This window comes from Pan paniscus, chromosome 11 (genome assembly GCF_029289425.2).
Source record: "Pan paniscus chromosome 11, NHGRI_mPanPan1-v2.0_pri, whole genome shotgun sequence".
In the NCBI taxonomy this organism is placed as follows: domain Eukaryota; kingdom Metazoa; phylum Chordata; class Mammalia; order Primates; family Hominidae; genus Pan; species Pan paniscus.
Genome location: NC_073260.2, coordinates 1,915,362 through 1,942,534, shown reverse-complemented (window position 1 = coordinate 1,942,534; position 27,173 = coordinate 1,915,362). Strand labels below are relative to the sequence as shown.

General features: G+C 60.7%; 2 protein-coding genes across 5 annotated transcripts in view; both read right to left on the bottom strand.

The window, feature by feature from the left end:
• Positions 1-1,155: 1,155 nt before the first annotated feature.
• NSMF (NMDA receptor synaptonuclear signaling and neuronal migration factor) lies at positions 1,156-13,795 on the bottom strand. 4 transcript variants are annotated; one of them, XM_008970143.4, is made up of 15 exons: positions 13,469-13,793; positions 12,924-12,985; positions 11,846-12,340; positions 10,850-10,925; positions 9,678-9,746; positions 8,830-8,882; positions 8,298-8,387; positions 7,621-7,745; positions 7,301-7,384; positions 7,118-7,151; positions 6,930-7,000; positions 3,107-3,186; positions 2,854-2,956; positions 2,530-2,605; positions 1,156-2,422 (listed from the first exon to the last, which is right to left on the bottom strand). In XM_008970143.4, exons 1-15 carry the CDS (start codon positions 13,537-13,539, stop codon positions 2,325-2,327), a joined length of 1,587 nt encoding a protein of 528 aa, XP_008968391.2. In that variant the 5' UTR covers positions 13,540-13,793; the 3' UTR covers positions 1,156-2,324. The 4 variants fall into 4 exon arrangements, with proteins under 4 accessions (XP_008968391.2, XP_063450140.1, XP_008968393.2 ...); XM_063594070.1 differs by lacking the exon at positions 8,298-8,387 and having other exon boundaries at positions 13,469-13,795; XM_008970145.4 differs by lacking the exon at positions 9,678-9,746.
• Positions 13,796-14,389: 594 nt separating this feature from the next.
• The window catches only part of PNPLA7 (patatin like phospholipase domain containing 7), a 101,341-nt gene continuing 88,557 nt past the window's right edge, over positions 14,390-27,173 (bottom strand). The window contains exons 27-36 of the mRNA XM_003817011.5: positions 21,757-21,913; positions 18,767-18,883; positions 18,553-18,622; positions 17,866-17,982; positions 17,122-17,270; positions 16,616-16,768; positions 16,368-16,478; positions 15,973-16,057; positions 15,058-15,161; positions 14,390-14,900 (exon numbers count right to left, since the gene is read on the bottom strand). Of these exons, the coding sequence (XP_003817059.3) occupies positions 14,817-14,900; positions 15,058-15,161; positions 15,973-16,057; positions 16,368-16,478; positions 16,616-16,768; positions 17,122-17,270; positions 17,866-17,982; positions 18,553-18,622; positions 18,767-18,883; positions 21,757-21,913 (1,147 nt within the window). The 3' untranslated portion in view covers positions 14,390-14,816. The remainder of the gene's footprint in view (positions 14,901-15,057; positions 15,162-15,972; positions 16,058-16,367; positions 16,479-16,615; positions 16,769-17,121; positions 17,271-17,865; positions 17,983-18,552; positions 18,623-18,766; positions 18,884-21,756; positions 21,914-27,173) is intronic.

Here is a 27,173-nt window from a genome sequence, read left to right as displayed (position 1 = left end):
TCCCCGTTGGCACTTCTGCGTCTGCTCCTGTGGGGCCACCTCCTTCTGTGTCTGCTCCTGGGCCTGCTGGCTTTGACGTGTCTTCCTCCTTTCACTTCCCCCGGTGGTTATGGCATGAGGAATGGAACCTCATGGACCCCCAGGCCTTACTCGCTCCAGCAGACCCTACGGACCGGACTGTGTGGGACAGGCATGCGGCTGGCAGCAGCCCCAGGAGCCGCCTGACGGGTTAGGACTGCAGGGTCCCTGTGGCTGTTCTGGGACTCAGAGCTCAGGTGATGGACAGATGTGCCTTTGGAGCAGTGCGGTGTGTGGGCACGTGGCGACATCGCATGCTGTCCTACTTTGAAGAGTGCCACCCTTGAGGCCTGCACGGCAGCGTCAGCAGATTCCAGGCAGTGGCGACTTGTCTCATCAACTTTGCAGAAAGGAGACTCGAATCCCCCATGATTTCACGATATGTCCCTTTCAAATAGTAACTGAATAACACAGAGTCTACAGGCATTTGGTATTTACCTAAAACTTTACACACTCAAATTGGCACCAAAACCTGCCCCCTCCCGGGACCCCATCTAGAATGCCCTGGAAGAGCTGGAGGTGGCTGACGGCTGTGTGACCACCCCCAGCACCCTGGGCCTCAAGCCTGCCAGGCTGTGCACCAGTGGCCCTCTGACCCTGACCCTAGCCCAGCTGATATATGCTGCTCTGTCCCCCAGCCACGGGGCAGGGAACCAGCTGGCAGCCAGCCTGGCTGTGCCCAGTAGCGGTCTGGGCCCTGGGGACACCTGAGGTTGAGAGAGTGGCCCCCATCTGTGGCCACACTGCTGACTGCACACACAGTGTGGCGTGCGGGACATACAGCCCTCTCCCTGGTGCCCTCAGGCGGCAGGGGGAACGGGCTGTCTCTGCTGTCCCCTCCAGACCCGGCGAGGCCCCCCTCCGAGACTGCAGCCTCCCCCCAGCCCTCCTGCAGCTCCTCTCCGTCCCCTCCTGTGCTGGTCCCCCTGGCTATGCCCTGTGGGGTGGTCTAGTGGCCTAGCTCCAACTCTGTCCAGGCAGGAAGGCCCTGCAGCAGTGACCTCACAGGAGTGGGCCCAGAAGCTGGGCACGGGAAGGCCCCTGGAAAGCACTGAGAGGACAGACCCACGCGGCGGCCGCGGTGGAGAATCAGGTTTAATGGTCACTATGAGGGTATCGTACATCGTTCCAAGCCCGGCCCCCGCCCCAGCCCTCCCTCAGCTGGGAACACAGCCAGGTGCCCTCAGACCCCTGGCTCTGCACAAGGGGGGCCTGCCCCCTAGCCCCAGCTATATACACAAGAGCCCACCCTGCTGGCCATGGACAAAAGCTGGGAGCTCCTGTGCCCAGTCAGGAGCCCCTACAGTCCACCAGCTGCGCAGCCGGGTCCAGGGGCCCACTGTGGTGCCAGCGAGTTTCTCAAAACCCAGGGCCCAGCCCCAGCTGGGCCCCTGCCAAGCCCCAGGCCTGTGTGCTGGGATGGAGCCTCCACACTGAGGCTGGTAAAAGCTGAACTCAACAGCAGCAATGAGAGTGCTGGGTGGGCTTGGGGGGATGGGGAGCAGGCCCCACCCAGAGCCTCCTCTGAAGGAGGGGACGCTGCGCCCTTCCTTCCTGCTGCCCAGACTGCCCCTACCGGGTCTGGCGCCGGCTGAGGTCTAAGTAAGCAGGGATGGGGGGTGGCAAGAGGAGTGTAAGTGAAAGCACAGACAGTCGGAGACTCGGCCAGTGTAGACAGACCCAGAGACTCGGCCAGTGTAGACAGAGCCAGGCTGGGCAGCCCGGCGACGCTGGCCCCACGCACACGGGCCACCCTGGTGCTGGTGATCGATACGGCAGGGAGGGGGTGGGCAGGGAGGGTCCTGAACACATGTGGGCTGCTGGGCTGCTGGGCCGGGGTGCCTACGCTGTAACTAGCAGCATAATGCTTAACTAGTTAACAAGAAATGCTGCTTCCCTTTGAATTGTTTCGGGGGTGTAGAAATTGCACTTATTTCTATGAACCCCATGGAGGGATGCCCACAGCCGAGCCTCCAGGCGAGGCATGGCAGGTCAGTGCCTGGCCACTGAGCATCCACGGGCCACGGGGCGGGATCCTCCCGGCCCCCAGGGACTGCAGCCTCTGCGGCCACGGGTGCAGCGAGGACCGGAACCCACGGGGGGAACCTGAGCAACGTCTGAGGTGCCCTGAAGTGGCTCCAGGCGAGACCGGAGCCGCACAGTCCCGGGGAGCACGAGGCGGCCCAGCCCTAGGTCCCGGTGCAGAGGGAGCGGCCTGATGGTGACTGGGCGGAGGCCTCTGCCCCTCACAGGACGTCGTCAAAGTCCAGCAGCTTCGAGTGCTGGCGGCTCTTCCACAGGCGATACAACCGGAAGTCAAAGTACGTCTCGATCATCTGCTTCCCTGGGCGGAGCGGGGGCAGGAGGCTCAGGCCTGGCCGGCCCTGGGGATCCCACCCCACCGTGGCCCCGCAGTGGCTGCAGAGCTTCGGCCCAGCCTGGGTAACTCACCTTGGGCTGAGAGCTCCAGGGGTGACTCGAAGGTGACCCTATAAGGAGTCATGAGGGTCCTGAGGTTCTGGAACAGCTGGAGGAAGCGGGGTGCCATGAGTCCGAGGCAGAGAGATGGGGAAGGAGGAGCGGGGAGGAGATGGGGAGCAGGGCCCACCCTCTTTTTTCAGACCCCCCAAACCTGGCTGGGCTCAGGCATAAAGGATTTCTAGGGGAATGCCCGGGGGAAGGAAAAAAAATGCCAGGAAACATGGAAGGCCCTGCCCTGTCTGTCCACGTCGGGGGTTTCCAGAGGTCTGGGGTGGGGCTTGCGGGTCACTGTACCTTCTCCCCGTTGGGGTTCCCCAGAATGTAGCAGCCCATGATGTGGATGACGTTCGGCTCTGGGTTCACTTTGCTCATCAGGCGGCTCAGCCGCTTCCAGAAGCTGGTGGAGAGGGGTGGGTCACCCAGTGGCAGGGGACAGGCACCCCACTCCACAGAGGGGACCGTGGAGGAGGGGCTGTGGGGGAGGGACACGCCGGGGCCTGGACTCTGCCTCCAGCCCTCCCCGCGCCCAGGGCACCCAGCTTCTCACTGAATCATGTCCTCTTCCTTCTCCACTTTGGCAAAGGTGGCCACCTTGTTCTTGAGGAGATAGAGGTGTCCAGGACCTCCCTGTAAGAAGCTGTGGTCAGGCACCTGCTCCTCCTTCCTCCCCCTCTCCGACACACATGCACCCACGCACATGCGTGGGAGGTAGTTTTGGTCTTCCTCCCCCGGCCACGCCTCTTCCCCTTGATCTCCCCCACCACACGCCTCTTCCCCCTGATCTCCCCCACCACACACCTCTTCCTTTTGATCTCGCCCACCACACGCCTCTTCCCCCTGATCTCCCCCACCACACACCTCTTCCTTTTGATCTCCCCCCCACGCCTCTTCCCCTTGATCTTCCCCCACCACACGACTCTTCCCCTTGATCTTCCCCCACCACACGCTCTTCCCCTTGATCTCCCCCCCTCGCCTCTTCCTCTTGATCCCCCCCATGCCTCTTCCTCTTGATCTCCCCCACCACACGCTCTTCCCCTTGATCTCCCCCACCACACGCCTCTTCCCCTTGATCTTCCCCCGCCACACGCCTCTTCCCCCGATCTCCCCCACCACACGCCTCTTCCCCTTGATCTTCCCCCACCACACGCCTCTTCCCCTTGATCTTCCCCCACCACACGCCTCTTCCCCTTGATCTTCCCCCGCCACACGCCTCTTCCCCCTGATCTCCCCCACCACACGCCTCTTCCCCTTGATCTTCCCCCGCCACACGCCTCTTCCCCTTGATCTCCCCCACCACACGCCTCTTCCCCCGATCTCCCCCACCACACGCCTCTTCCCCTTGATCTTCCCCCACCACACGCTCTTCCCCTTGATCTCCCCCCCTCGCCTCTTCCTCTTGATGCCCCCCATGCCTCTTCCTCTTGATCTCCCCCACCACACACTCTTCCCCTTGATCTCCCCCACCACACGCCTCTTCCCCTTGATCTTCCTCCGCCACACGCCTCTTCCCTTTGATCTCCCCCACCACACGCCCCTTCCCCTTGATCTTCCCCCACCACACACTCTTCCCCTTGATCTCCCCCACCACACGCCTCTTCCCTTTGATCTCCCCCACCACACGCCTCTTCCCCCTGATCTCCCCCACCACACGCCTCTTCCCTTTGATCTCCCCCACCACACGCCTCTTCCCCTTGATCTCCCCCACCACACGCCTCTTCCCCCGATCTCCCCCACCACACGCCTCTTCCCCTTGATCTTCCCCCACCACACGCTCTTCCCCTTGATCTCCCCCCTTCGCCTCTTCCTCTTGATGCCCCCCGTGCCTCTTCCTCTTGATCTCCCCCACCACACACTCTTCCCCTTGATCTCCCCCACCACACGCCTCTTCCCCTTGATCTTCCTCCGCCACACGCCTCTTCCCTTTGATCTCCCCCACCACACGCCCCTTCCCCTTGATCTTCCCCCACCACACACTCTTCCCCTTGATCTCCCCCACCACACGCCTCTTCCCTTTGATCTCCCCCACCACACGCCTCTTCCCCTTGATCTCCCCCACCACATGCCTCTTCCCTTTGATCTCCCCCCGCCTCTTCCCCTTGATCTCCCCCACTACACGCCTCTTCCCCTTGATCTCCCCCACCACACGCCTCTTCCCTTTGATCTCCCCCACCACACGCCTCTTCCCTTTGATCTCCCCCACCACACGCCTCTTCCCCTTGATCTCCCCCACCACACGCCTCTTCCCCTTGATCTCCCCCACCACACGCTCTTCCCCTTGATCTCCCCCACCACACACCTCTTCCCCTTGATCTCCCCCACCACACGCCTCTTCCCTTTGATCTCCCCCCACGCCTCTTCCCCTTGATCTCCCCCACCACACGCCTCTTCCCCTTGATCTCCCCCACCACACGCCTCTTCCCCTTGATCTCCCCCACCACACGCCTCTTCCCCTTGATCTCCCCCACCACACGCCTCTTCCCCTTGATCTCCCCCACCACACGCCTCTTCCCCTTGATCTCCCCCACCACACGCCTCTTCCCCTTGATCTCCCCCACCACACGCTCTTCCCCTTGATCTCCCCCACCACACGCCTCTTCCCCTTGATCTCCCCCACCACACGCTCTTCCCCTTGATCTCCCCCACCACACGCCTCTTCCCCTTGATCTCCCCCACCACACGCCTCTTCCCCTTGGTCTCCCCCACCACACGCCTCTTCCCCTTGATCTCCCCCGCCACACGCTCTTCCCCTTGATCTCCCCCACCACACGCCTCTTCCCCTTGATCTCCCCCACCACACGCTCTTCCCCTTGATCTCCCCCACCACACGCCTCTTCCCCTTGATCTCCCCCACCACACGCTCTTCCCCTTGGTCTTCCCCCAACACACACCTCTTCCCCTTGGTCTTCCCCCAACACACGCCTCTTTCTCTTGGTCTTCCCCACCACATGCCTCTTCCCCTTGATCTCCACCCCACGCCTCTTCCTCTTGATCTCCCCCCCCCACGCCTCTTCCTCTTGGTCTTCCCCACCACACGCCTCTTCCCCTTGATCTCCCCCCCACGCCTCTTCCTCTTGATCTCCCCCCAACACCTCTTCCCTTTGGTCTTCCCCACCACACGCCTCTTCCCCTTGATCTTCCCCACCACACGCCTCTTCCCCTCGATCTCCCCCACCACACGCCTCTTCCCCTGGATCTTCCCCACCACACGCCTCTTCCCCTCGATCTCCCCCACCACACGCCTCTTCCCCTCGATCTCCCCCACCACACGCCTCTTCCCCTCGATCTCCCCCACCACACGCCTCTTCCCCTCGATCTCCCCCACCACACGCCTCTTCCCCTTGGTCTTCCCCCGCCACACGCCTCTTCCCCTTGATCTCCCCTCCACACCTCTTCCCCTTGATCTCTCCCCCTACGCCTCTTCCCCTTGTTCTCCCCTCCACGCCTCTTCCCCTTGGTCTTCCCCACCACACGCCTCTTCCCCTTGGTCTCCCCCACCACACGCCTCTTCCCCTTGGTCTCCCCCGCCATGTCTCTTCCCCTTGGTCTTCCTCGGCCACACGCCTCTTCCCCTTGATCTCCCCACCATGCTTCTTCCCCTTGATCTCCCCCTCCACACGCCTCTTCCCCTTGATCTTCCCCTGCCCCTCGTCTCTTCCCCTTGATCTCCCCTGCCACGTCTCTTCCCCTTGATCTCCCCCGCCACGTTTCTTCCCCTTGATCTCCCCTCCACGTCTCTTCCCCTTGATCTCCCCCTCCACACGCCTCTTCCCCTTGATCTTCCCCTGCCACACGTCTCTTCCCCTTGATCTCCCCCTCCACACGCCTCTTCCCCTTGATCTTCCCCTGCCACACGCCTCTTCCCCTTGGTCTTCCCCCGCCACGTCTCTTCTCCTTGATCTAACCCCCAAACACCTCTTCCCCTTGGTCTCCCCCAGCCACACGCCTCTTCCCCTTCGTTTCCCCCCGCCACACGCCTCTTCTCCTTGATTTTTCCCCCTCAACGTCTACGCCTCTTCTCCTTGGTCTTCCCCAACCCCAGCCTCTTCCCCTTGGTCTCCCCCAGCCACACCTCTTCCCCTTGGTCTCCCCCCCAAACACCTCTTCCCCTTGGTCTCCCCCAGCCACACCTCTTCCCCTTGGTCTCCCCCCCAAACACCTCTTCCCCTTGGTCTCCCCACCCCAGCCTCTTCCCCTTGGTTTCCCCCAGCCACGCCTCTTCCCCTTGGTCTCCCCCACAAACACCTCTTCCCCTTGGTCTCCCCACCCCAACCTCTTCCCCTTGGTCTCCCCCAACTTGACTTCTTCCCCTTGGTCTTCCCCTGCCCCACCACGATTCTTCTCCCGGTCAGGAGATGAGCACTGAGCCCCACCTGGCAGAAAATCAGCATTTTCCAGATCTTGGCTCCCTTGTGGTAGACGTTCAGCTTCCTCTCTATCTCCTCTGTGGGAGAGCGGGTGTGAGCGCTGCGGCCCCCACCCCAGCCCCAGGGGCACCCCCACCTGTGTCTGCCCCTCCCAGGCCTGGAACCAGCAGAGAGAAGGCCAATGAGACACATACCAAGGATGTCCTCGAAGGTTGCGTGCTCATGGTCCTGGGGACAGACACAGGCCACAAGGTCACATCAAGGCTGCGTCAGAGCCAGCAGCGCCACAGCACCCTGGGGACCTGGGGTGCCGGCGCTGGCCCAGGGTGGGGCCGCAAGAGGGCATCTGTTGGGGGCAGGCCCGGGGCTGGACTCACGTAGAGGATGGGTATGATGGAGGGGTCATCCCGGCGGATGATGGTGGGGATGTACTCAGCCTTGGGCACCTTGGAGGAAATGAGCTGCGGAGACAAAGAGCTGCTCAGGGGCCCCAGGCCCATCCAAAAGCCAAGGGGCTGTGGGAGCCCCCATGAGGCTACCTTCTGGCTGCCAGGCAGCCCAAGGGTATAGCCCTGTGAGACACCCTCCCCCAGGCAGCTGGAGAAGGCTGCATGGTCCCAGGCAGAGCTGGCTGGACTCGGGTTGGGGCAGAGTCCTGCTCGGGGTGCAGAGGAGCACTGCCCGGGCTGGGCCTCACCATGACCTTTGGTGGCACGAAGCCCTCGGTGTCACAGGCCACAGCCTCCAGGCCCTTCTCAGTGTCCCAGTCCAGGTCCTCGAAGGCCTCGTCCAGCGTGCAGTGGGAGCTCTGCAGGTCACTGCCTGGGAAGCAAGAGGGTCACCAGGACAGCAGGCCCGGCAGCACCTCCTATCCTGGCCATGGCCCCAAGGCCCACAGGGCCCGAAAGCCCCATCCCGGAGGGTCCTCCAAGCAAGTGGGAGGACCATACAGAGGTCGCCGCCAGCCCGGCAGGACAGGCCTGTGGACACCACTGGGCAGCGGCCTGATGTGGGGAGGGAGACCCTGGCGCGAGGCCGGTGGAAGGCGCGTGCAGGCATCAGCTCCAGCCAAGTCCGCCGGGCGCCTGGGAGGGAGTGGGGGCGGGCACCGCAGCCCCCTGCCCCTGAGGGCCTCTTGCGAGTGGCGGTGGGCACGGCCCTACAGGCGCCCCCGGCCAGCACTGCTGCGGCCGTTAAGTTAGCCCCACCTTTGAGATCGGAGATGCTGAGGGCGTCCCCATCTCACAAACAGGTAAACCAAGGCTCAGGAGTGCAAAAGCGCAGCCCAGCGGCCCTGGCAGGGGACCCCCAGCAGGGGTCTGGGGTCTAGGGGAGGCTCTGGGGAAGGTGGGCGGGCCTGTGCGGGGCACCTACTGTCTCGGGAGTCGTGGGAAGTGTCGGCTTTCATGGGGGTGGGGTCGCTCCAGGACCGGCTGAAGCTCCGCTCGCGCCGCTCAGCGAACGCTGCAGAGAGCAAAACCCGCATTAGCGAGCGGGTGGGGCAGGGCCTCGGGAGTCTCAGACCCCAGGCGAGGGGACCACAGGGGCCCTGGGCAGGAGGAAGCTGATGTGGGTGGGGTCTAAGGCACATGAAGCAGACACGGACCAGAGGCTCGGTTGGTTCAGGGGCAGGATCTGAGAACACTGGGGCGGGGCCAGAGGCGGAGTCTGGGAAGGGAGGAGCCTGGGCCGGGCTGGGGGCGTGGCTGGGAGGGGAGGAGCCTGTGCCGGGCTGGGGGCGTGGCTGGGAGGGGAGGAGCCTGTGCCGGGCTGGGGACGTGGCTGGAAGGGGAGGAGCCTGAGGCAGGACCCGGTTGGGGTCGTTCTTAGCGCAACTAGCAGCAAGCAAAGCCCCAACCAGCCAAGCGCAACGGCGCCCCCCCACCCCCGCCGCACGGGGTCTTACTCTGGGCCTTCACCCTCCGGCTGCCGACCATGCGCAGGTGTTTGCGGAAGTTCCTGGGGGAGGAAGCCAGGGGCTGAAGAGGGCCGTGAGAGGGTGACGGCAGCCCCTGCCCACCTAGCCCCCGTCGGGTCATGGCTCTACTCTCACCCCTTCGGTGTGGGAAGCCAATGCTCTCCCTGGCTCCTGGCACCACCTCCCACCCAAAGGCAAATCCCACCCAGTGCTCTTTCCGCGACAGCCTTCCAGGGCTCCCCTTCAACGCCAGAACAAAGGTGCAGTGCCTGGCGCTCTGGATCAAGTCTCCTCCTGAGCTGCATTCCCAGGCTCTGACCTTCCGTCCTCGCCCGGGACTTACGCCCTGAGCCTCCACGCCCATGTGGCAGAGGATCCAGCCTGCCTGCGCTGCAGCAGAGCGGGGCTCCTGTCTGCACCACCCCATGGCGGGCTGGGGGCCTGCAGGAGCCCCCTCTCCTGCTCTGTGTCCTTGAGCCACCTCAGGGGCAGGTCCTCTCCTCCACCAAACTTTGGACCCTGCCAAGGCCCAACATCCAAAACGGGCAAAAAAGCTTCCCAGACACATCTGTGTGATTGGAGTGGGGGAGGGGGGCCTTGCTGCTGGCCCCAGCCCAGACAGAGACACGTGCCCTCGGAGTGCAGGACTGAGGGTGAGGTGCTTTCCTGCAGCCCGGGCCACATGGCCTCTCCTGCCTGCCACGTCCCCAGAGCAGGGCCAGGCCAGTGGTCGCCACCACCCTTCCCCCATCAGGTCTGCCAGGGCCGAGGGGGCCCAGGCCAGGCCAGCACAGACCAGAGATGGACCCTGGTGGCGAGTGGCTGGCAGGCCCTACCTCTGGATTACAGACGCGGAATCATTCTCCCGTTTCCGGCGCTTCCTCTCCGCGTAGCCCCTGAACACCCTGGGAAACCACCGCGAGTCAGCACTGCCCTTGGCCGGAGGCAGGAGGGACACAGACGTCGGGACAGTGGTGCGAGCAGAGGGCCCAGCAGGGCGTCTGGGGCACGGGGCCCGGCAGAGGAGTCCCAGCCTGCCTCACCTGTCGAGGCCCAGCTCCCAGCAGGCCCTGCTGTGACCTCGGTGCCCGCTGGGAGCCAGGCCCGCAGAGAGCGGCACTCCCTCAAGACCCAGGTCCCTGGCCTGCCCAAACCTATTTGGGGTGGGAGGGTCTCCCCAGGGACAACAGCTGTGCCCTTAGGCACCAAGTCATACAGGTACTTACGAGATGCTGAAGCCAGGGCCAGAAGGGATGGCGTGAGAGAGAAGACACAGTGAGCTCAACCCCGGGCCTCCCCTCAGCCCCCACCTGGTCCCTACAGTTCCCTTCTTGTCACTGACCCAATAAGTCCCTCACAGGTAACCCAGCCACCAGCAGGATGCTGGCTACACTGCTGGCCAGCCCTGAATGGGCAACGGAAGCTGATGTCACTGCAGCCCATGCCACAAGGACTGGTTGCTGAGACCAGGCAGCCTGAGGCTGGGTGTGGGGTGGACTCCCCCGGGCAGGACACTTCTTTGGTGTGGGGACCAATGCAGCAAAGGGAACTTCCCTGGAAGGAACCCCAGAACAGAAAAGCCAAATGTATGTCAAGACAGAGAGGAGCAGGTCCCTGGGGGGACCCTGAAACTGTGATGACCTATGACACGTATGAAACAGAAGTAGGCTTCTATCTGGGGTTCGAGGGAGGGCAGACACAGGCTGAGAAGAGTGGATAGAAGCAGGAGAACCTGCCACACCCCACACCTCACTGACAGCTCATCAGCTGCAGCCCTGGGCCAGGTCCCCTGACTGTGGTGGGGCGGGGGGGGGAGCTGGGCACCAGCCATGGGAGGGGAAGAGCAGTCAGCCCTGGCCTCCCTGGCAGGCCTGGCACAGCATGGGCACGTGGGGCTGTTCAGAAGCAGCCCCCCTGGTAGGCCCAGAGACTGGGAAAAAGTGCCGTTTCCTGAGCAGCAGAAAGAGACCACCCAACCCTGACCCCACGTCGTGGGCACAAGACTCACGCTTGCATAGTTGTGGTTGCTGTCTGGAAGCTGAAAAGATTTTCCTTGGGGAACCAGGTACGAATGGGGATGTCGTCTAAGAGAGACAAAAAGGAGCGGTGGCTGGGTGAAGTAGGGGTTCCTGAAGCCTCTCCCTCCCTGTTGGGAAGCAGATGCTTCTGGGTCCAGGGGTCAGCAGAAGCTGGCAGCCAGGGCGGGTGGGGGGAGGGTGGCATCACCACACGGGCACAGAGGGCAGTGCTCAAATGTCTGCTGCTCACTCACCAAGACCACGCTCTTGGTAACTTGACGCTTTGATTTTTTTGGCTTAACTTTCCCTTTGGCCACCCAAAGTTTGAGGAACGTTCCTTTGAAAGCACAGTCTGTCTCCAGGAGGCCCAGGAAAACAATGCGTCTGTTTCCCTTGGGCAGAAGAGGCTCTGAGGCCTTCTCTGCAGCCCCCATGCTCTAGCTGGAGGCCCTCACCGAGGCTAGAGACCACCTTGCTGAGGGCTGTCCCCTTCCGAGGGCCCCCACAGCCTTTCCCTGATGCCCAAGTGTGGGGACAGTGGAGTGACTTTCTGCCTGGTGGACAAGCTACCACACAACTCAACAACCCTGGGGAAAGATGCCCACTGCCTGGCTGGGCCCCAACAGCTCCCCAGGACTCTCGGAGGGCAGCCCAGTCTCCTGATTAAGCGGTGCTTCCTCCCTACATATCCCTTAAGATCCTCCCAGGCCCCCTCCTCCAGGAAGCACTCCTTGATTGACCTGGTGCTAGCAGGGTGAAAGCGGACTGTGAGGCCTGGCAGATTTTGCTGAGGAGCTGAGGGAGCTCACAGCTCATAGGGTGTGGAGGCCACAGCAGAAGCCAGCCGGTTTTAATCTTGAGTCCGCTGGCATGCTGTGACCTGAGCACCTGTTCTCTGTTCCAAGCCTCACAGTGGCTGCTGCTGTCAGACCCTGGCAGCGGCATGCACCCCCAAACCTGTTTATGCCCTGACACAAGCCCCTCACCAGACACACGGTCAACGCTGTACATCCTCTCCAGCTTCTTGCGGCGACCGGAGGTCTCAGGCAGAGGTGGCTGGTCCAGCCCAAAGGCCCGAGGGGTGGGGCCAGGAGCCAGCTGGGCACATCCGGGGCACTCCTTGGAGCCCTGGCGGCTGCCCGCCCAGCTCTGGCAGGGCCTGCTGACGTCCTCCCGGCTGCCACCAGGGCTGGCGCGCAGGGGCTGGCTGTGATGGTGAGGGTGCCGCTGCCGCCGCCCCTTCACCACCGCCAGCTCAATGGCCTCCGCCTCAGGGCTGGGCAGCAGGGCAGGCTCCCCAGAGATGGTGTACACTCGAGGCTGAGGGCCCTCGCCTGCGGGCTTTCTAATGCTGGGCTCCTCTGAGAGGCTGCCCTCGTAGCAGCCGTTGGAGACGAGGGACAGGCGGCGCTTGTTCTGGGGGGCCGGCTGCATCTCGGGGGACCCGTCGTGGCCAGAGTAGGCATCAGCCAGCAGGTGATCTAGGAGAGACACTGAGTGAGCCTGCCGCGCGTGGGCCCCCCGCTGCCGGTTTCATAGCAGGCCGAAGGCAGAGAACACCCAGTGGGCACCTGGCCTCTGTGGGGGACTAGGGCTGCCCAAACCCTAGTCACTGGCGTGTTTCTGGGCCCCTCACTCCTATCTGGGCCTGAAGCTCTTGCATGTGCGTGGGGGCTGGGTGACGCTGTGCTACCTGTGTGCGGTCCTGCCGGGTAGGAACACGCAGGCCATCCCCCAGCCTGCGATCGCACCGTTTGCCTGGTGCCAACTTCCCCCCTCCCCCCACCAGCTGGCCCCCAGAGGCAGTGGTGCCAGCCCTGGGGGAGCCAGGAGGCCTGTTGCCATGCCAACGGCCCAGGCGGGGTGGGTGCCATGGTGACGAGCGGCTGGGAACTGCTCCTGGGGCTCGGGCAGGGAGGGCAGGGGATGTGAGGAAGCCAGGCCGGCAGGGCGCCGGGCCCACGCGCAACCAATGCCCCTCACGCTCCACCCCCGGAGGCAGGGATCAGCATCCCTTGGGCTGGGGGGTCTGGGCGGCCCTGGCACGGCCTCGCGTGCCCCTACCTGCGCCGTTGCGGTTCTCAGGGTGACTCTGGGACAGGTACTCTCCAAACGCTCGGGCTGCTCTGAGGGTGGACAGAGGGCACGGTCAGAGGCCGCGGCACGACCCTCCCAAACACCGGGCCGCGCAAGAGCCGGGGGTCCGGTTCCCAGCCAGGCCCTCGGCGTCTGGAAGGAGGGTCAGGGGTCGTCCCCCTCCGGGAGCCCACACACCCTTGGTCCTGGTGCGCCCTGGCCAGGCCTGCAGGCCCGGCCCCTGCCCATCGGACCGTGGAGAGGGGTCGCGAGGCCGGTCGGCTGCTGTTCCCCGGGGGAACCGAGGCCACTCCCGACCTGGGGGGTGCGCTCGCCCACCACGCGCTCGCGAGGGGAGGGAAGGGAAGAGCAGGGCAGGGGACCAGGAAGAGGGAGGCGCGGGGCGCGGGGAGGGCGCCTCAGTGGGAGAGGCCGGGGCCCGGGAGCCCGGGGAGCACCGCGGGGCAGGGGCGGACTCGGGCGGGGTCGGAGGTCCGGGGCGGGGTGCGGGAAGGCGGCCCCGCCGCACTCACCGCACTTTGGCCGCCACCGAGGACATGGCCTCGCTCCTCAGCGCCCTCCTCCTGGAGGCGGCGGCGCCCATGGTCGAGGCGGCGGCGCATCCCCCGGGCCTCAGAGCGCGCCCCGCGCCCGCCGCCTCCGCCGGGGTAGCCGCGCCGCACCGGGGGTCGCGCTCGGGCTCGGGCTCGGGGTCTCGCTCGGGCTCCGGCTCGGGCTTGGGCTCGGGGTCGGGCTCGGGGTCGGGCCCGGTCCCCGCATGGCCGCACCCGGCGCTCCGCGCGTGCCGCCGCTCCCGGGAGAGCGCTGCCCGGACCGAGGGCCGGCCCCGCCCATCGTGACGTCAGGGCCCGGGCGGGCCCAGAGGGGCGGTCGGCCCCACCTACCGTGACGTCAGGGCCCCGGAGAGCTCGGAGAGGACATGTGGCCCCGCCCACCGTGACGTCCAGGCCCGGGTTGAGTTGGGGGCGGGGCCGGGCAGCCTGGCTCCGCGCCCTCTCGTCCAACCCTCCAGAGCGGGGAAACTGAGGCCAGCGGCCCCCTGGTTGCAAAGTCCTGGGCCCTCGGCCCTCACGATCTGCTGCTCAGACCTGCAGGGTCACAGGGAGGCCGGTTCTCCCTTCCCTTACACAAAAGGGCTCCCTGTGCAGTTTGGGAACTGGAAACCGAAGGGGAAGCCAGTTTAGGGGGCACCCAGTTTGCACGAGGCCAGAGAGAGACAGAGGGGCCCGTCCTGGTCCTGGGGGGCCACAGCTCCATGCAGACTCTGGACGCCCTACCTGCCTGGCCTGCAGTTGCCGCCCTAGGGCTCTCAGGCCCCAGCAGTGGGGTCCTTTGAGGAGGACTGGTGACTGCCCAGCCTCAGGGACCACCCGCATCAGGGAGAACCAGTAGTGTTTCTTTGCCAGAGGGACCTCGGCCCGGGAGACACGTCCAACAGTGAGATCCACCTTTATTGAAACATCACACGGCAGCATCAGGGCTCCCACACCTCACAGGGCAGCAGGCAGTTCACAGGACAGCAGGCAGTTCACAGGGCTTTGGGGGCCTCACAGGGCAGCAGGTGGTTCACAGGGCTTCGGGGGGCCTCACAGGGCTGCAGGGGGGTTCACAGGGCTTCGGGGGCCTCACAGGGCTTCAGGGGCCTCACAGGACTGCGGGGGGGGGGGTGCTCACAGGGCCCTGTATGCAGGGCTGCTGGTACAAAGAAGAGGCCCAGAGAACCCTAACACAGCCTGGGGCCCCGGGGAAGTCAGGGCTTCCAGCAGGGCAGGTACAGAGGCCCCTAGGACTTGGCAGGAGCCTCAGCCTTGGGGACAGTCCCACGGAAGACGCTGCATCCGGGCTCTATAGCAGAGGCCTCTACCCGTCCTGGTCAGAGGAGCCCTCAGACAGTTTTGGGAAAGCCAGGCTGGGGTGTCGATGCCGCAGTGAGGACTCGTCCTCCTGCAAGCAGACCGCATGTTCCAGGTGAGGCCCAGGCAGGGCAGGGGCTCTGCAGCGCTGGTAACCCGGTGGGACCACAGGGAGGGAGTGGCCGGCTCAGGGCCAGGCACCAAGGCTCAGCTGTAGGCACCAGGTGGGACCACGCCCAGCTCCTCACCGAGTCTGAGCCCCGCTGGGCTGAGGTGCTCTGGAAGTCTGCGTATGCATCCCTGGGGACGTCCAGCAGCTCCTCCTCGTACTCCGTCTGGTAGTCAGATTCGTCTGGCGCCGAGGGTAGGGCTGCATCAGTCCCCTCCCAAGGAAGGGACCGTACCCAGCATAGCCACACTCAGAGGCAGAACCGGCCACAGATGCCCACCCCCGCCTCCAAGGTGGCCCGGGGCCCTACACGCAGCCACCTGGTCCCAGGGCAGCCCTGCACACCACCCCTGGTTCTGCCTGGCTCCAGCCTTGCCCCAGCACATCACTTCGTGGGTCTTCCACAAGGACAAGGAGCGGGCAGACACTCCTACCCTTGTCAGCCAAGCACCCTGAGGGCTCCAGCACCCCAGACCTGGCAACTGTGGATAGGGGCTGCCTTGCCCAGGCCCTCTCGGCCTGCGGCAACCATGAAGACGTCTCCCAGGAGAATGTCCAGTTCTGCTGTGAGGAGGCCACCGGCTGAAGGCCCAAGCGCAGGGCCCTGGATGGAGCATGGAGGGTAGTGGACCCGCCCTTCTTGCCCTGCGGCCCCTCCAACAAGCAGCCTTCATTCCCATTTCCCACTGGGTGGGGTGGGGTGGGGTGGGGTGGGAGGCAAAACGTGGTTCTACTTCAGGCCTGAGGTGTGGCTGGGAGTTGAGGTGAATGAAGGGCAGGGGCTGGGTGACCCGGGGTGGTCACAGTCCCACTGCTGTGGGGACACGTGGTGCCCGGGATGGAGGAGTGCCACCAAGCACCCCAGCTGCTGGAGCCTGGGCGTGGACGTGGGCAGGAGGGGAGGCCGTGGGCCTCTGGGGTGGGGGGTTCAAGCCCAACACAGCATCAGGAGGTCACGCACGTCTCCACGGCTTCGTCTTGCGCCTCCACTTACCATCCGCCATGGCGGGCTTGGCGGGCTCAATGCGAGACACAATTTCGGCAAGGTCCGTGAAGGAGGCGTTGGGACAGGTGAGGACCTAGGGGTGGGGTGAGGACAGCACGTTGCCTGTGGACACCCGCCTGCCAGTCCCCAGCCTGCTTCCTGTGGGGAGGCCCCGCCCACCCTGCGCCCTCTCTGCAGCCTCCGCCTGCCCCCCAAGTAAGGGCAGGGACCGGGGAGATGCGCAGTCCTGAGCAATCCTTGTCCTAGCCCTGGAGTCTTTGGCCAGGGGGGCAGGGCCTGTGGCCTGAGGAGCTGGGCGTGGCCTGATGAACTGGGCGTGGGCGTGGCCCGAAGAACTGGGCGCGGTCCGGGGAGCTGGGCGTGGTCCGGACGCCCATACTCACCGCACTCGCGGGCTTCTTGCTCGGCCCCTGCTGGTCGCGCAGCATCTTCCCCAGCACGCCGCTGCGGCCCCAGATGTCAAACACCGTGCGCCCGTGCTGGTAGCCCACTTCCTGTGCACACCCCCAGGGCCCCGTCAGGAGGTGTGGGGAGCCCCCCACTTCCTGTGTTCTCAAAAGGGGGAAGCGGGGAGGGGCAGCTACCAGAGTGCCTCCGCCCGCCTCCGCCGCCTCGGGTGGCCGGCACTCACGCAGATCTCGTTGAACTTGCCGAAGTCCAGGGTGCTGTAGCTGTCGATGGGGGGGCGCAGGTACTCGCAGTAGTCACTGCTCTTCACCACCTCCAGCTGCCGCACGCAACACACGTAGGCCAGGCGCGTCTGAATCTCTGCCATGTTCAACACCTGCTGCCGTCACAGCCGCCTGAGTCTCCTGCCCCGGCCTCTACCCCGTCCCAGCCTGGCCCGTGGCGCAGGACAGGTTCTGGGGACCCATCCTCTGGGGTAGGTAGGTTCTGGGGGGAGAGGGTAGCAGCACCCGGCTGGGGGTCCTCCCTGCGGGCTGCCACAGACTTCAGGCCCATCCAGCCTCGTGCCTTCCTTCGCCCGAGTTGGGCTCAGGCAGGGGTGGTGAGGGGTGGCCCCAGACCTGCTGGCCTCAGAGCCCAGGAGCGACCCCCACTCCCCTGCCGCAGGACAGGTGTGGAGCTGCAGGGAGGAGCAGCAGGGACAGCCCAGCCTGCCTGGTAGCACCCCACCTTGACTTTCGTGGCCAAGGGGTTCCAGCGTTTCCACAGCAGCCACCACCCAGACAGCGCATCCCCATAGTTGGTGAGGTCCGTCTCATCTCGGCTGCCCACGTCAATGGCGATCACCACTTTTGCCCCCATGGACCGGGCCACATCCGCTAGGGAGAAGCCAGCCCTGGTTACCCCCTGGACAGGCATGCAGAGCCAGGGGACCGGGGCAGAGCCAGGGGACGGGGGCAGAGCCTGCCTCTCCGAGCCCTGACCTGGGGGTTGTGGGGTCTCCTCTCCGCCATTACACCTTCTAGAGGCAGAAGACCCACATGCCCAGCTCGATGGGCAGCTGTGGGCACACAGCTGTGTCCTGGGCCTTTCTGACCGTATATCCCACAGGTGACAGGAGTGGCCTGGCCCCCAGCAAGCTCGACACCTGCAGGCTGTTAGTTTCTGACTGTGGGCACAGATGGGGCTTAATTGCTCCCAGTTCCTCGACTTGGCCTTTGTTCTGCATGCTGCTGAGCTGACAAACAGGGCCATATGCTGGAGCACATGCTGCCGGTGCCTGCGTGTGCGTGTACACGCGTGTGCATGTTCTCGGAGCTCTGATGCCAGCCTGACATTTTCCCTTGGCATACTCTAAGGAAAACGTGTTCCAGCCCAGGCTTCTCGGAGCGGAGGCAGCTGTGGCAGGGGCCGTGGGGCGGCGTGACCCAGGAGCCTGTGCTCCTGCCGGGCGTGGTCCCCCCACCGCAGTACCTGGGAGGTTGTTGATGTAGCCCCCGTCCATCAGCAGGTGTCCGTCCTTGGGGTCACAGAGAGGGGGCATGTAACCGGACAGGGACATGCTGGCACGCACGTACCGCCACAGGGAGCCTGGGGAGGGGGCCCGGAGCTGCTGGTTACCCGGAGGAGGCTCCTCCTGGGTCCAGGGTTCAGGGCCTTGCCACTGCAGTCCTGGAGCTGGTAGGTCCCAACTCTGTGAGGCCGCCTCCACAGAGGGAAGCTCATGGCCCAAGGGCTGAACAAAATTGAGTTCTTTCTCTTGGGTCTCACTGCATTACATGTGCCCAGGACTTCCAACTGCTGTGACCCCCTCACCCCAGGACTGAGGGAGCCCCTCACCCCATGACCGAGTGAACCCCTCATCCCCCTGAACCAGGTGAGCCCCTCACTTTGTCCTCCCACATGGTGTCCATCAGTCTAGCCCAACATTGCTGATTCTGTGAGGGTCTCCTCCAGCCTTCTGAGGTCTCTGGCCCAGGCCACGCCCCCTCCTGTCTGTGCCCCTAGTAGGGGCATCCTGTGTTCTCCATGGACAAAGCTGCCCATACGTCTGCATCCTTCAGGAGACCCCGCAGCCTTCCCAACCCCTGGGGCTGCTGAGCTCTCCCCCTGCCCACACCTCGTACCCAAGCGGCCACCCTGCGCAGCAGGAGTGCTCACCGTCAGTGTGGACCCGCATGGCCGAGGCTGTGATGTCGGTGGTGATGGCGAAATAAGGAATCCACAGGTCCTGCGGGCGGACGGGGCTCAGATGGGCCCTCTCCCATCACGCTCCTGTCCTGTGTCTGGGGAGGCTGACCCAGGGCCAAGAGGTGGGGGGCCAGGAGGGGACAGGCACTGGGGGCTGCATGGGCTCCTGAGGGTGGGGGTGCACCTCGATCTGCCGGTCCTTGAAGACGCTGAAGATGCTGCTGTTGAAGCCGGCTCCGGAGAACATGGATGTGATGGGGTAGGTGAGGTCCAGCGCGGCCTTCATCATGGACGTCATGCTCTGGGGCCACATGTGCAATTTACAGAAGGCTCCCACCCTCCCTGCGGGCTGCCACAGCAGACACGTGGCGTGCTGAGGGCTGAGGGCCTCTCATGAATGGAACGGGGGTCCAGAGTGTCCTTGGGCCCCACCCACGGTCCTGGGGCTTGGCGCCCTGGCTGGAGCCTCAGAGTGAGCAGAGGCTGATGGTCGCCCCAGGGCCTGAAAGCCAGGACACAGCCCTACCCTCGGTCCATTCCTGACCCCTAAGCAGAGGCTGGTGGATGCCCCAGGGCCTGAAAGCCGGGACACAGCCCCACCCTCAGTCCCTTCCTGACCCCTAAGCAGAGGCTGGTGGACGCCCCAGGGCCTGAAAGCCGGGACACAGCCCTACCCTCGGTCCCTTCCTGACCCCTAAGCAGAGGCTGGTGGACGCCCCAGGGCCTGAAAGCCGGGACACAGCCCTATCCTCGGTCCCTTCCTGATCCCTAAGCAGAGGCTGGTGGACGCCCCAGGGCCTGAAAGCCGGGACACAGCCCTACCCTCGGTCCCTTCCTGACCCCTAAGCAGAGGCTGGTGGACGCCCCAGGGCCTGAAAGCCAGGACACAGCCCCACCCTCGGTCCCTTCCTGATCCCTAAGCCCTCGCTGGCCCTACCCTCGCAGGCTCTGCAGCGCCCCCATGCCTGGGGCCTCCTCGGCTTTGCCTGCTCAGCTCTGGGGCAAGGCCTGCCCATGCCCGTGGCCGGAGGGTCGGCGAGGAGGAGAGCTCGGGGCGGGCTGCTGGGCACATGAGGTTCCTGGGCCAGGGGGACACAGTGGATTGCTTTCGGGAAGGTCAGAGCCACCCAGCCCTGGCTCACATGCCACTGCGGTACTCCATCGGGGGTCCCGGGGAAGCCGGGCTCTCTTGGGTTCCTTCTGGGTGGGCCTGGGGCCCATCCTTCCTCAGTGAGGCAGGCAGGACTCGAGACTGACCTCAAACTAGCCTCAATGCTCAGTGTGGATGGAGAGGAAGGGTCTTCCCTGCCACAGTGAGCCAGGGCTCAGGGGACGGAGGCTGGGAGGGAAGCACTTGGAGTATGGGCTGGACGTGCTTACACCGTGTGATGCAGGCAGTGAGAACGCCTCGGCCACAGGCAGAGGAGACCCCGGTCCTTCCCTGAGGAAGCCCCTGCCCAGTACCAGAGGGGCTCACAGAGATGAGCCAGACCACACGCCCACTGTCCCCTCTCCTCAGCATGAGGGGCAGGCACACAGCCCCGGCCTCACCTTGCCCCGGCCAGTTCCCAGGACCCAGCGTTCCCAGCACGGAAGGAGGACCAGCCCAGAGAGCTCTAGCCATTCCCACACCTGGCCCCCCAGCACCAGACCCGCAGACGGACGGACAGGGAGAGGGCCACCAGGTGACTCTGGGACAGGACCGGCTTGGAGCCACCTCTGCCCATGGCAGGTTCTGTCCCGAGGACGCTGTCCCTGAGGCCGTCCTGCTGCATGCCAGTCCCCAAGCCCTCTTTTGAACAGCCACACTGAAGGTGACTAGGTGACTCATTTTAGGGAAAGAAACATTTCTGAACAGAGAGGGGAGAAGGTGTCAGTGGCCTTGGGACTCGCTGGTGGGGCTGGTGGCAGCCCCGGGCCATGTGAATGCAGCACAGGCCTGCTTGGGAGCTGCTGCCGCACAGGGGGTGACGAATTTTCTTTCCTTTTAAAAGGAGAACACGAACCCTTCTGATCCCACTCATGGCTCCAACCAAAGCTCGGTTTTGTTCCACAAAAGCAAGCGCGGCGCTGAGGAGGGCAGACGGCGGCCACGTCTGCTGGGGAACGGAGCCTGGCTGCCTCCCTCTGCTGCCTGAGGGGAGCCTGTTCTCACTGTTGTCTTTGATTCTGTATTTGGTATTCTGATTCTGGAATCCATTTATCACAAGGCCAGACTAGTGGCCAAAGTAGTTTACATCTCCCCTGTGACACTGAGCCGCCCTGACCTGATCTCACATCCCCACGCCAACATCTCCCTGCCCTAAATCAACCCAGGCCGGGTGCCATGCACCAGGGACAGCCCCACGGCCCCCAGTGTGCCTGAAGGACTCAGTCAGCCCATCCTCAGCTGCTCACGCTGCCCTGCCTGGCCGTTGGGTCAGAAAACCCCATGGAGGCTCCGTGCCTCTTATTCCCAGGGGCTGTAACAATCAGCTTCTTTTCCACAATCCTGGCATCCATGTCATCCTGCAGCCACCTCCACCATCTCAGACCCGGGCACGGATCAGACCACTTCCCACCACCATCTCCACCATCTAAGACCCGGGCACGGATCAGACCACCTCCCACCACCATCTCCACCATCTAAGACCCAGGCACGGATCAGACCGCCTCCCACCACCGTCTCCACCATCTCAGACCCGGGCACGGATCAGACCACCTCCCACCACCGTCTCCACCATCTCAAACCCGGGCACGGATCAGACAGCCTCCCACCACCGTCTCCACCATCTCAGACCCGGGCACGGATCAGACCACCTCCCACCACCATCTCCACCATCTCCACCATCTCAGACCTGGGCACGGATCAGACCGCCTCCCACCACCATCTCCACCATCTCAGACCCGGGCACGGATCAGACCACCTCCCACCACCATCTCCACCATCTCCACCATCTCAGACCCGGGCACGGATCAGACCGCCTCCCACCACCACCCACCACCAACCTGCATCTGTGCCTTCTCTGTGGTGCTCCTTTGCCTCACAAGCTGCACTGGGAGGCTTCAGGGGGTAGCCTCCTCGAGGGCAGGGCCCTGCAGAGCCACATGCAGAGGCCAACGGCCCCAGCGTCCCCCAGCACCAGCAAGGATCTGGGGGCTGTGCTCCGGCGAGGGTGATGGGTGCCTGCTTACCTCGGCCCACTGCTTGGCCCGGATCCGCATCTGGCTGTAGTTCCGCTCCTCAGAGTACAGGGCACCCATGAAGGCCCCGATGGACGTGCCTCCCACCATGTCCACAGGGATGCCGCACTCCGCCAAGGCCTTGAGAATGCCCACCTGGGCACAGCCTCTACACCAGCCAGGGACACAGAGCGAGGAGTGAGCACCAGGCCCAGGCTGTGCCCTGCAGAGGCCTCAGAGGTGGCCGCCTGCCACCTCTTGCTCATCCTCAGTTCCCAACTCCTCCACAGGCAGAGACGCTGACGCAGAGAGGGACTCCAGATGCAGTTTAAAATCCCTCTTTCCGGGCTCACGCCTGTCATCTCAGCACTTTGGGAGGCCAAGGTGGGCAGATCACTTGAGGCCAGGAGTTCGAGACCAGCCTGGCCAACAGGGCAAAATTCCATCTCTACTAAAAATACTAAAATTAGCCAGGCGTGGTGGTGTGCGTCTGTAATCCCAGCTACTCGGGAGGCTGAGGCAGGAGAATCACCTGAACCCAGGAGACAGAGATTGCAGTGAGCTGAGATCACACCACTGCACTCCAGCCTGGGCGACAGAGTGAGACTCTGACTCAAAATAAATAAATAAATAAATAAATTAAATAAATGAAATCCTTCCTTCTGGAGGTACTGAGGGACTGTGAGGCTGGGATGGGGAGGAGGGTGTCCTGAGAGTTGACCGGCATTGGCCTCTTCTATCTGGAAACACGGCTGCCTCCAGCAGGGCGTCTGAGAGGTGGTGGGAAAACTGGACTTGAGGGGCCCTGGAAGGGAGGAGCCTGGGAAGCGTCCTGAGGGGCAGCACCCCAGGAGTCAGATGAGCTGGATGTAGACCAGCACCCATGAGACCAGGGAGCACCCCCGAGACCAGGGGGCACCCCCGAGACCAGGCAGCCGGCACCGAGGGCCTCCAGTCGCTACTGCTGCTTTCATACAGAATGTCCACCACTCAACCAAAGATTACCCGTCATATGAGAAGAAAAGCCTCATATAGGCTTTTCTTTTGGCCTCATAGCCAAAAGAAAAAACAGACAATGAAAGTGGGCCCAGAGTGCCTCCCAGGTAAGAGATACAGACATAGGCTTTTACAATGACCACGCTTAAAGTGTGCAAGGAGCCAAAAGGTGGCAACGGCTGATGAATGGGTACAAAGTAGACAAGGGAAGAGCACCCAGCTCTAAGGAGGGAGCTCGGATGCAAGCCACAGCAGGGAGGGACTCTGGAGGCATTTGCTGTGGTTTAGCTCTCTGTCCCCACCGAAACCTCATGTTGAATTTTAATCCTCAGTGTTGGAGGAGGGACCTGGTGGGAGGTAACTGGATCATGGGGGCAGATTTGAGGTGGGAAGACGTCAAAGGCTGCACTGAGCTGACGTCACACCACTGCACTCCAGCCTGGACTGGAGTGAGACCCTGTCTATAAAAAATTCTGGAAATGAACAGTGGCAATTGTTCATTTCACGACATTGTAACAACATTAATTATATTAATATGATATATTAATACTTAATTGGATACTCAAAAATGGTTAAATGGTAAATTTTGTGTTATGTATATTTTAACATAATAAAAAAGAACCATATGTAATACTGCCACAGAATATCACTCAGGTATAAGCCTTAAAAACAAGTTCAAGTTGGGAGGCGGAGGTTGCAGTGAGCCAAGATCGCACCATTGCACTCCAGCCTGGGCAACAAGAGCAAAACTCCATCTCAGAAAAAACAAAACAAAAACAAAAACCCAAGTTCAAGGAATTAAAAACAAGAGTGTTAATTCTGGCATAAAACCAAATGAAAATTCTAGAAGTGAAAAATATAATAACAAATGAAAAGCTCAATGAGTGGGTCTAACGGCAGAACAGAACAGCTAAAGAGAGAAATGGTAAAATACAAGATGGGTCAGAAACAAACAGTCACTGAATCATGAAGCATCAAGAGGATAGAATATGTAACAATATTGTTTTACAAAATCTGTAAGGGAATTTAGGAAACATGGGATCTGGCACCAAACTCTAATGTATGTGTGATCGGAGCCACAGAAAGCAGACGGGGAGGGAGCTGTATCTGAAGAGACAGTGTGGCATGTTCTACAGACAGACATTAGGCCTCAGAATCAGGAAGCATGATAAATCCTAACATAAATCAAAAGAAAACCATTCTCATGTTGTCAAAAACCCAAGGAAAGAAAAAACCTTTAAGCGAGCCTGAGAAAATAAAAGACGCGTTACCTTAACTTTTCTATCCTCTGAGTGGTTGTGAGAAAGTATATATTTACTATCTGTTTCTTTATAGACAATGTCTGCTTGTCTAAATGTTAGGGAAAAAAGAACAACTTAAATAAAAGAGGAAAATTAAGCAAATAACAAAGATAAAAGCATAACTTAAAGAGCCAAAAACAAACATAGAGAACATTGACAAAGATGAAAGTTGGTGTTGGAGGGACCAATTCGACGGACAGCCCCGGTGAGGCCGATCAAGGAAATGAAAGAGAGAAAGCATCAATGATGAACAGGAAAGAAAATGGGAACATTGGTGCAGATGCTTTAGTTTAAAATACTGAACAGCTTCATGCCATAAATAGAAAAATTCAGATAAAATGGGCACATTTTTAGAAAAACCTACCTCACCAAAATAACATAAGAAATAGAACATATGAGTAGTACTGTAACTCAGTAAAGATTAAATAAATTTAATCTATTTATTTTTTATTTTTATTTTTAGACAGGGTCTAGCTGTCACCCAGGCTGGAGCGCAGCGGCGTGATCACAGCTCACTGCAGCCTCAACCTCCTGGGCTCAAGTGATCCCCCTCCTGCCTCCGCCTCCCAAGTAGCTATGTCCACATCACACCCAGCTAATCTTTTCATTTTTTATAAAGATGGGGTCTCACTATGTTGCCCAGGCTGGTCTGGCACTCTTGGCTCAAGAAATCCTCCCTCCTTGGCCTCCCAAAGTGCTGGGATTACAGGTGTGAGGCACCGCGCCTGGCCTCTTGGAAGGTTTTATGTAAAATTTGTTTTATTTATTCCTTATATGTTTCATAAAATTCACCAGTGAAACCATCTGGATATGAAACTTTCTTTGTGGGGATTTAAAAGTTACAGATTCCATTTCTGGCTGAGCGCAGCGGCTCACACTTGTAATCCCAGCAGTGAGCTGTGATCACACCACTGCACTCCAGCCTGGGCAACAGAATGAGACATTGTCTCAAAGAAAATAAATAAAAATAAAAAAGTAAAAATAAAAATTTTTTAAAAACCTTCTAGAGAATAGGAAAAGAAGATGAACTTCCCACTTCAGCTTATGAAGCCAACAAACAAACCTTCATACCAAACCTGGTAAAGACATTTCAAAAAAGGACAATTTCAGTCCAGTCTTACTCAGGTTTGAGTAGAATCTAGCAATATACAAACAGGATAACTTTAACATCAGGACGAAATGGGTCTGTCCCAGGAGCACAATGTTCATTTTAATTTGAAAATCAATGTAATTAAGACATTAACAGATTAAAGAGAAAATACAATCATCTCGATAGAGTCACAAAAACCACCATTCATGATTTAAAAATCTCAGGAAACTGAGAATAAAAGGGAACTTCCTCAGTCTGACCAAGGGCAGCCACAAAATGCCGACAGCCAAGATCACACTCAGTGGTGGGCTGAACACCCGCTCCCACGCCTGGAATGAGGGTTGGGTGTCTGTGCCCACCGTGTCTATCCACAGTGCAGCGGTGGTTCCCACCAGCACAGTAAGGCAAGAAGAAGAAACAGAAAGAACGTACATATGCATATTGTACAGGAAAAGAAAATACTGTTTTAATCTCAGAAAATTTAACTATGTGTCTAGAAAGTCAAAAAGAATCTACAACAAAGCTACAAGAATAAATGAATTTAGCAGGGTTGTAAGATATAAGATCAATTTATAAATATCAATTGTATTTCTATATACTGGCAACAAACAATTTGAAAATGAAGTCTAAAAGATACCATTTATGGCCGGGCACAGTGGCTCCCGCCTGTAATCCTAGCACTTTGGGAGGCCAAGGCGGGCGGATCATGAGATCAGGAGTTCAAGACCAGCCTGGCCAAGATGGTGAAACCCCGTCTCTACTAAAAATACAAAAATTAGCCGGGCGTGGTGGCGGGCACCTGTAATCCCAGCTCCTCAGGAGGCTGAGACAGAGAATTGCTTGAACCCGGGAGGTGGAAATTGCAGTGAGCCGAGATCGCGCCACTGCACTCCAGCCTGGGTAACAGAGCAAGACTCTGTCTCAAAAAAAAAAAAAAAAAAAGATACCATTTATAATACTTTTTTAAAAGCCTGTAAAACCCTTAGAAATATAGTTAACAAAAGATGTGCAAGACCTCTACACTGAAGACCGCAAATCATGGCTGATCATAACTACAGAAGGCCTAAGTACATGGGGAGATCTGTCTAGATTGTGGGCTGGAAGGCTCAATGTTGTCAACTAATGATGTACAGATTCAATGTATTCCTCCATCCAAATCTCAGGAGGTTTTCTTTTTGGAGACACTGACGAGCTGATTTTAAAATTCACATGCAAATGCAAAGGGCCTAGGACAGCCAAAACAATTAAAGAAAAATGGAAAATGGAAGGAACTAGGTGACTCCTCGATGCCAAGATTGACTGTGAAGCTACAGTAACTAAGACAGTGTAGTATTGTCACTAAGGATAGAGAAACACACCAGTGGAACCCAGCAAGGTCCAGATGGGCTCACACCTGCAGGGCCACTGGATCTGACGGAGGCCTCAGCCTCACACCTGCAGGGCCACTGGATCTGACAGGGGCCTCAGCAGTTCTGGAGGGAGGGAAGGTGTACTCATCCATTTTCATTCTGCTCTGAAGAAATTCCTGAGACTGGGTTATTTATAAAGAAAATGAGATGGAGGCTGGGTACGGTGGCTCAGCAGGATTACCCAGCACTTGAGCCACTGTACCCAGCCTAAACCTCATTTTCTTTATAAATTACAAGCCTGTAATCCCAGCACTTTGGGAGGCCAAGGTGGGCGGATCACTTGAGGTCAGGAGATCAAGACCAGCCTGGCCAACATGGTGAAACCCCGTCTCTACTAAAAATGCAAAAATTAGCTGGGTGTGCTGGTAGGTGCCTGTAATCCCAGCTACTTGGGAGGCTGAGGCAGGAGAATTGCTTGAACTCAGAAGGTGGAGGTTGCAGTGAGCCGAGATTGCACCACTGCACTCCAGCCTGGGCGACAGAGCAAGACTCCGTCTCAAAAAAAAAAAAAAAAAAGGTTTAATGGACTCACAGTTCCACGTGGCTGGGGAGGCCTCACAATCATGGTGGAAGGTGAAGGAGGAGCAGAGGCACATCTTACATGGTGGCAGGCAAGGGCACATGTGCAGGGGA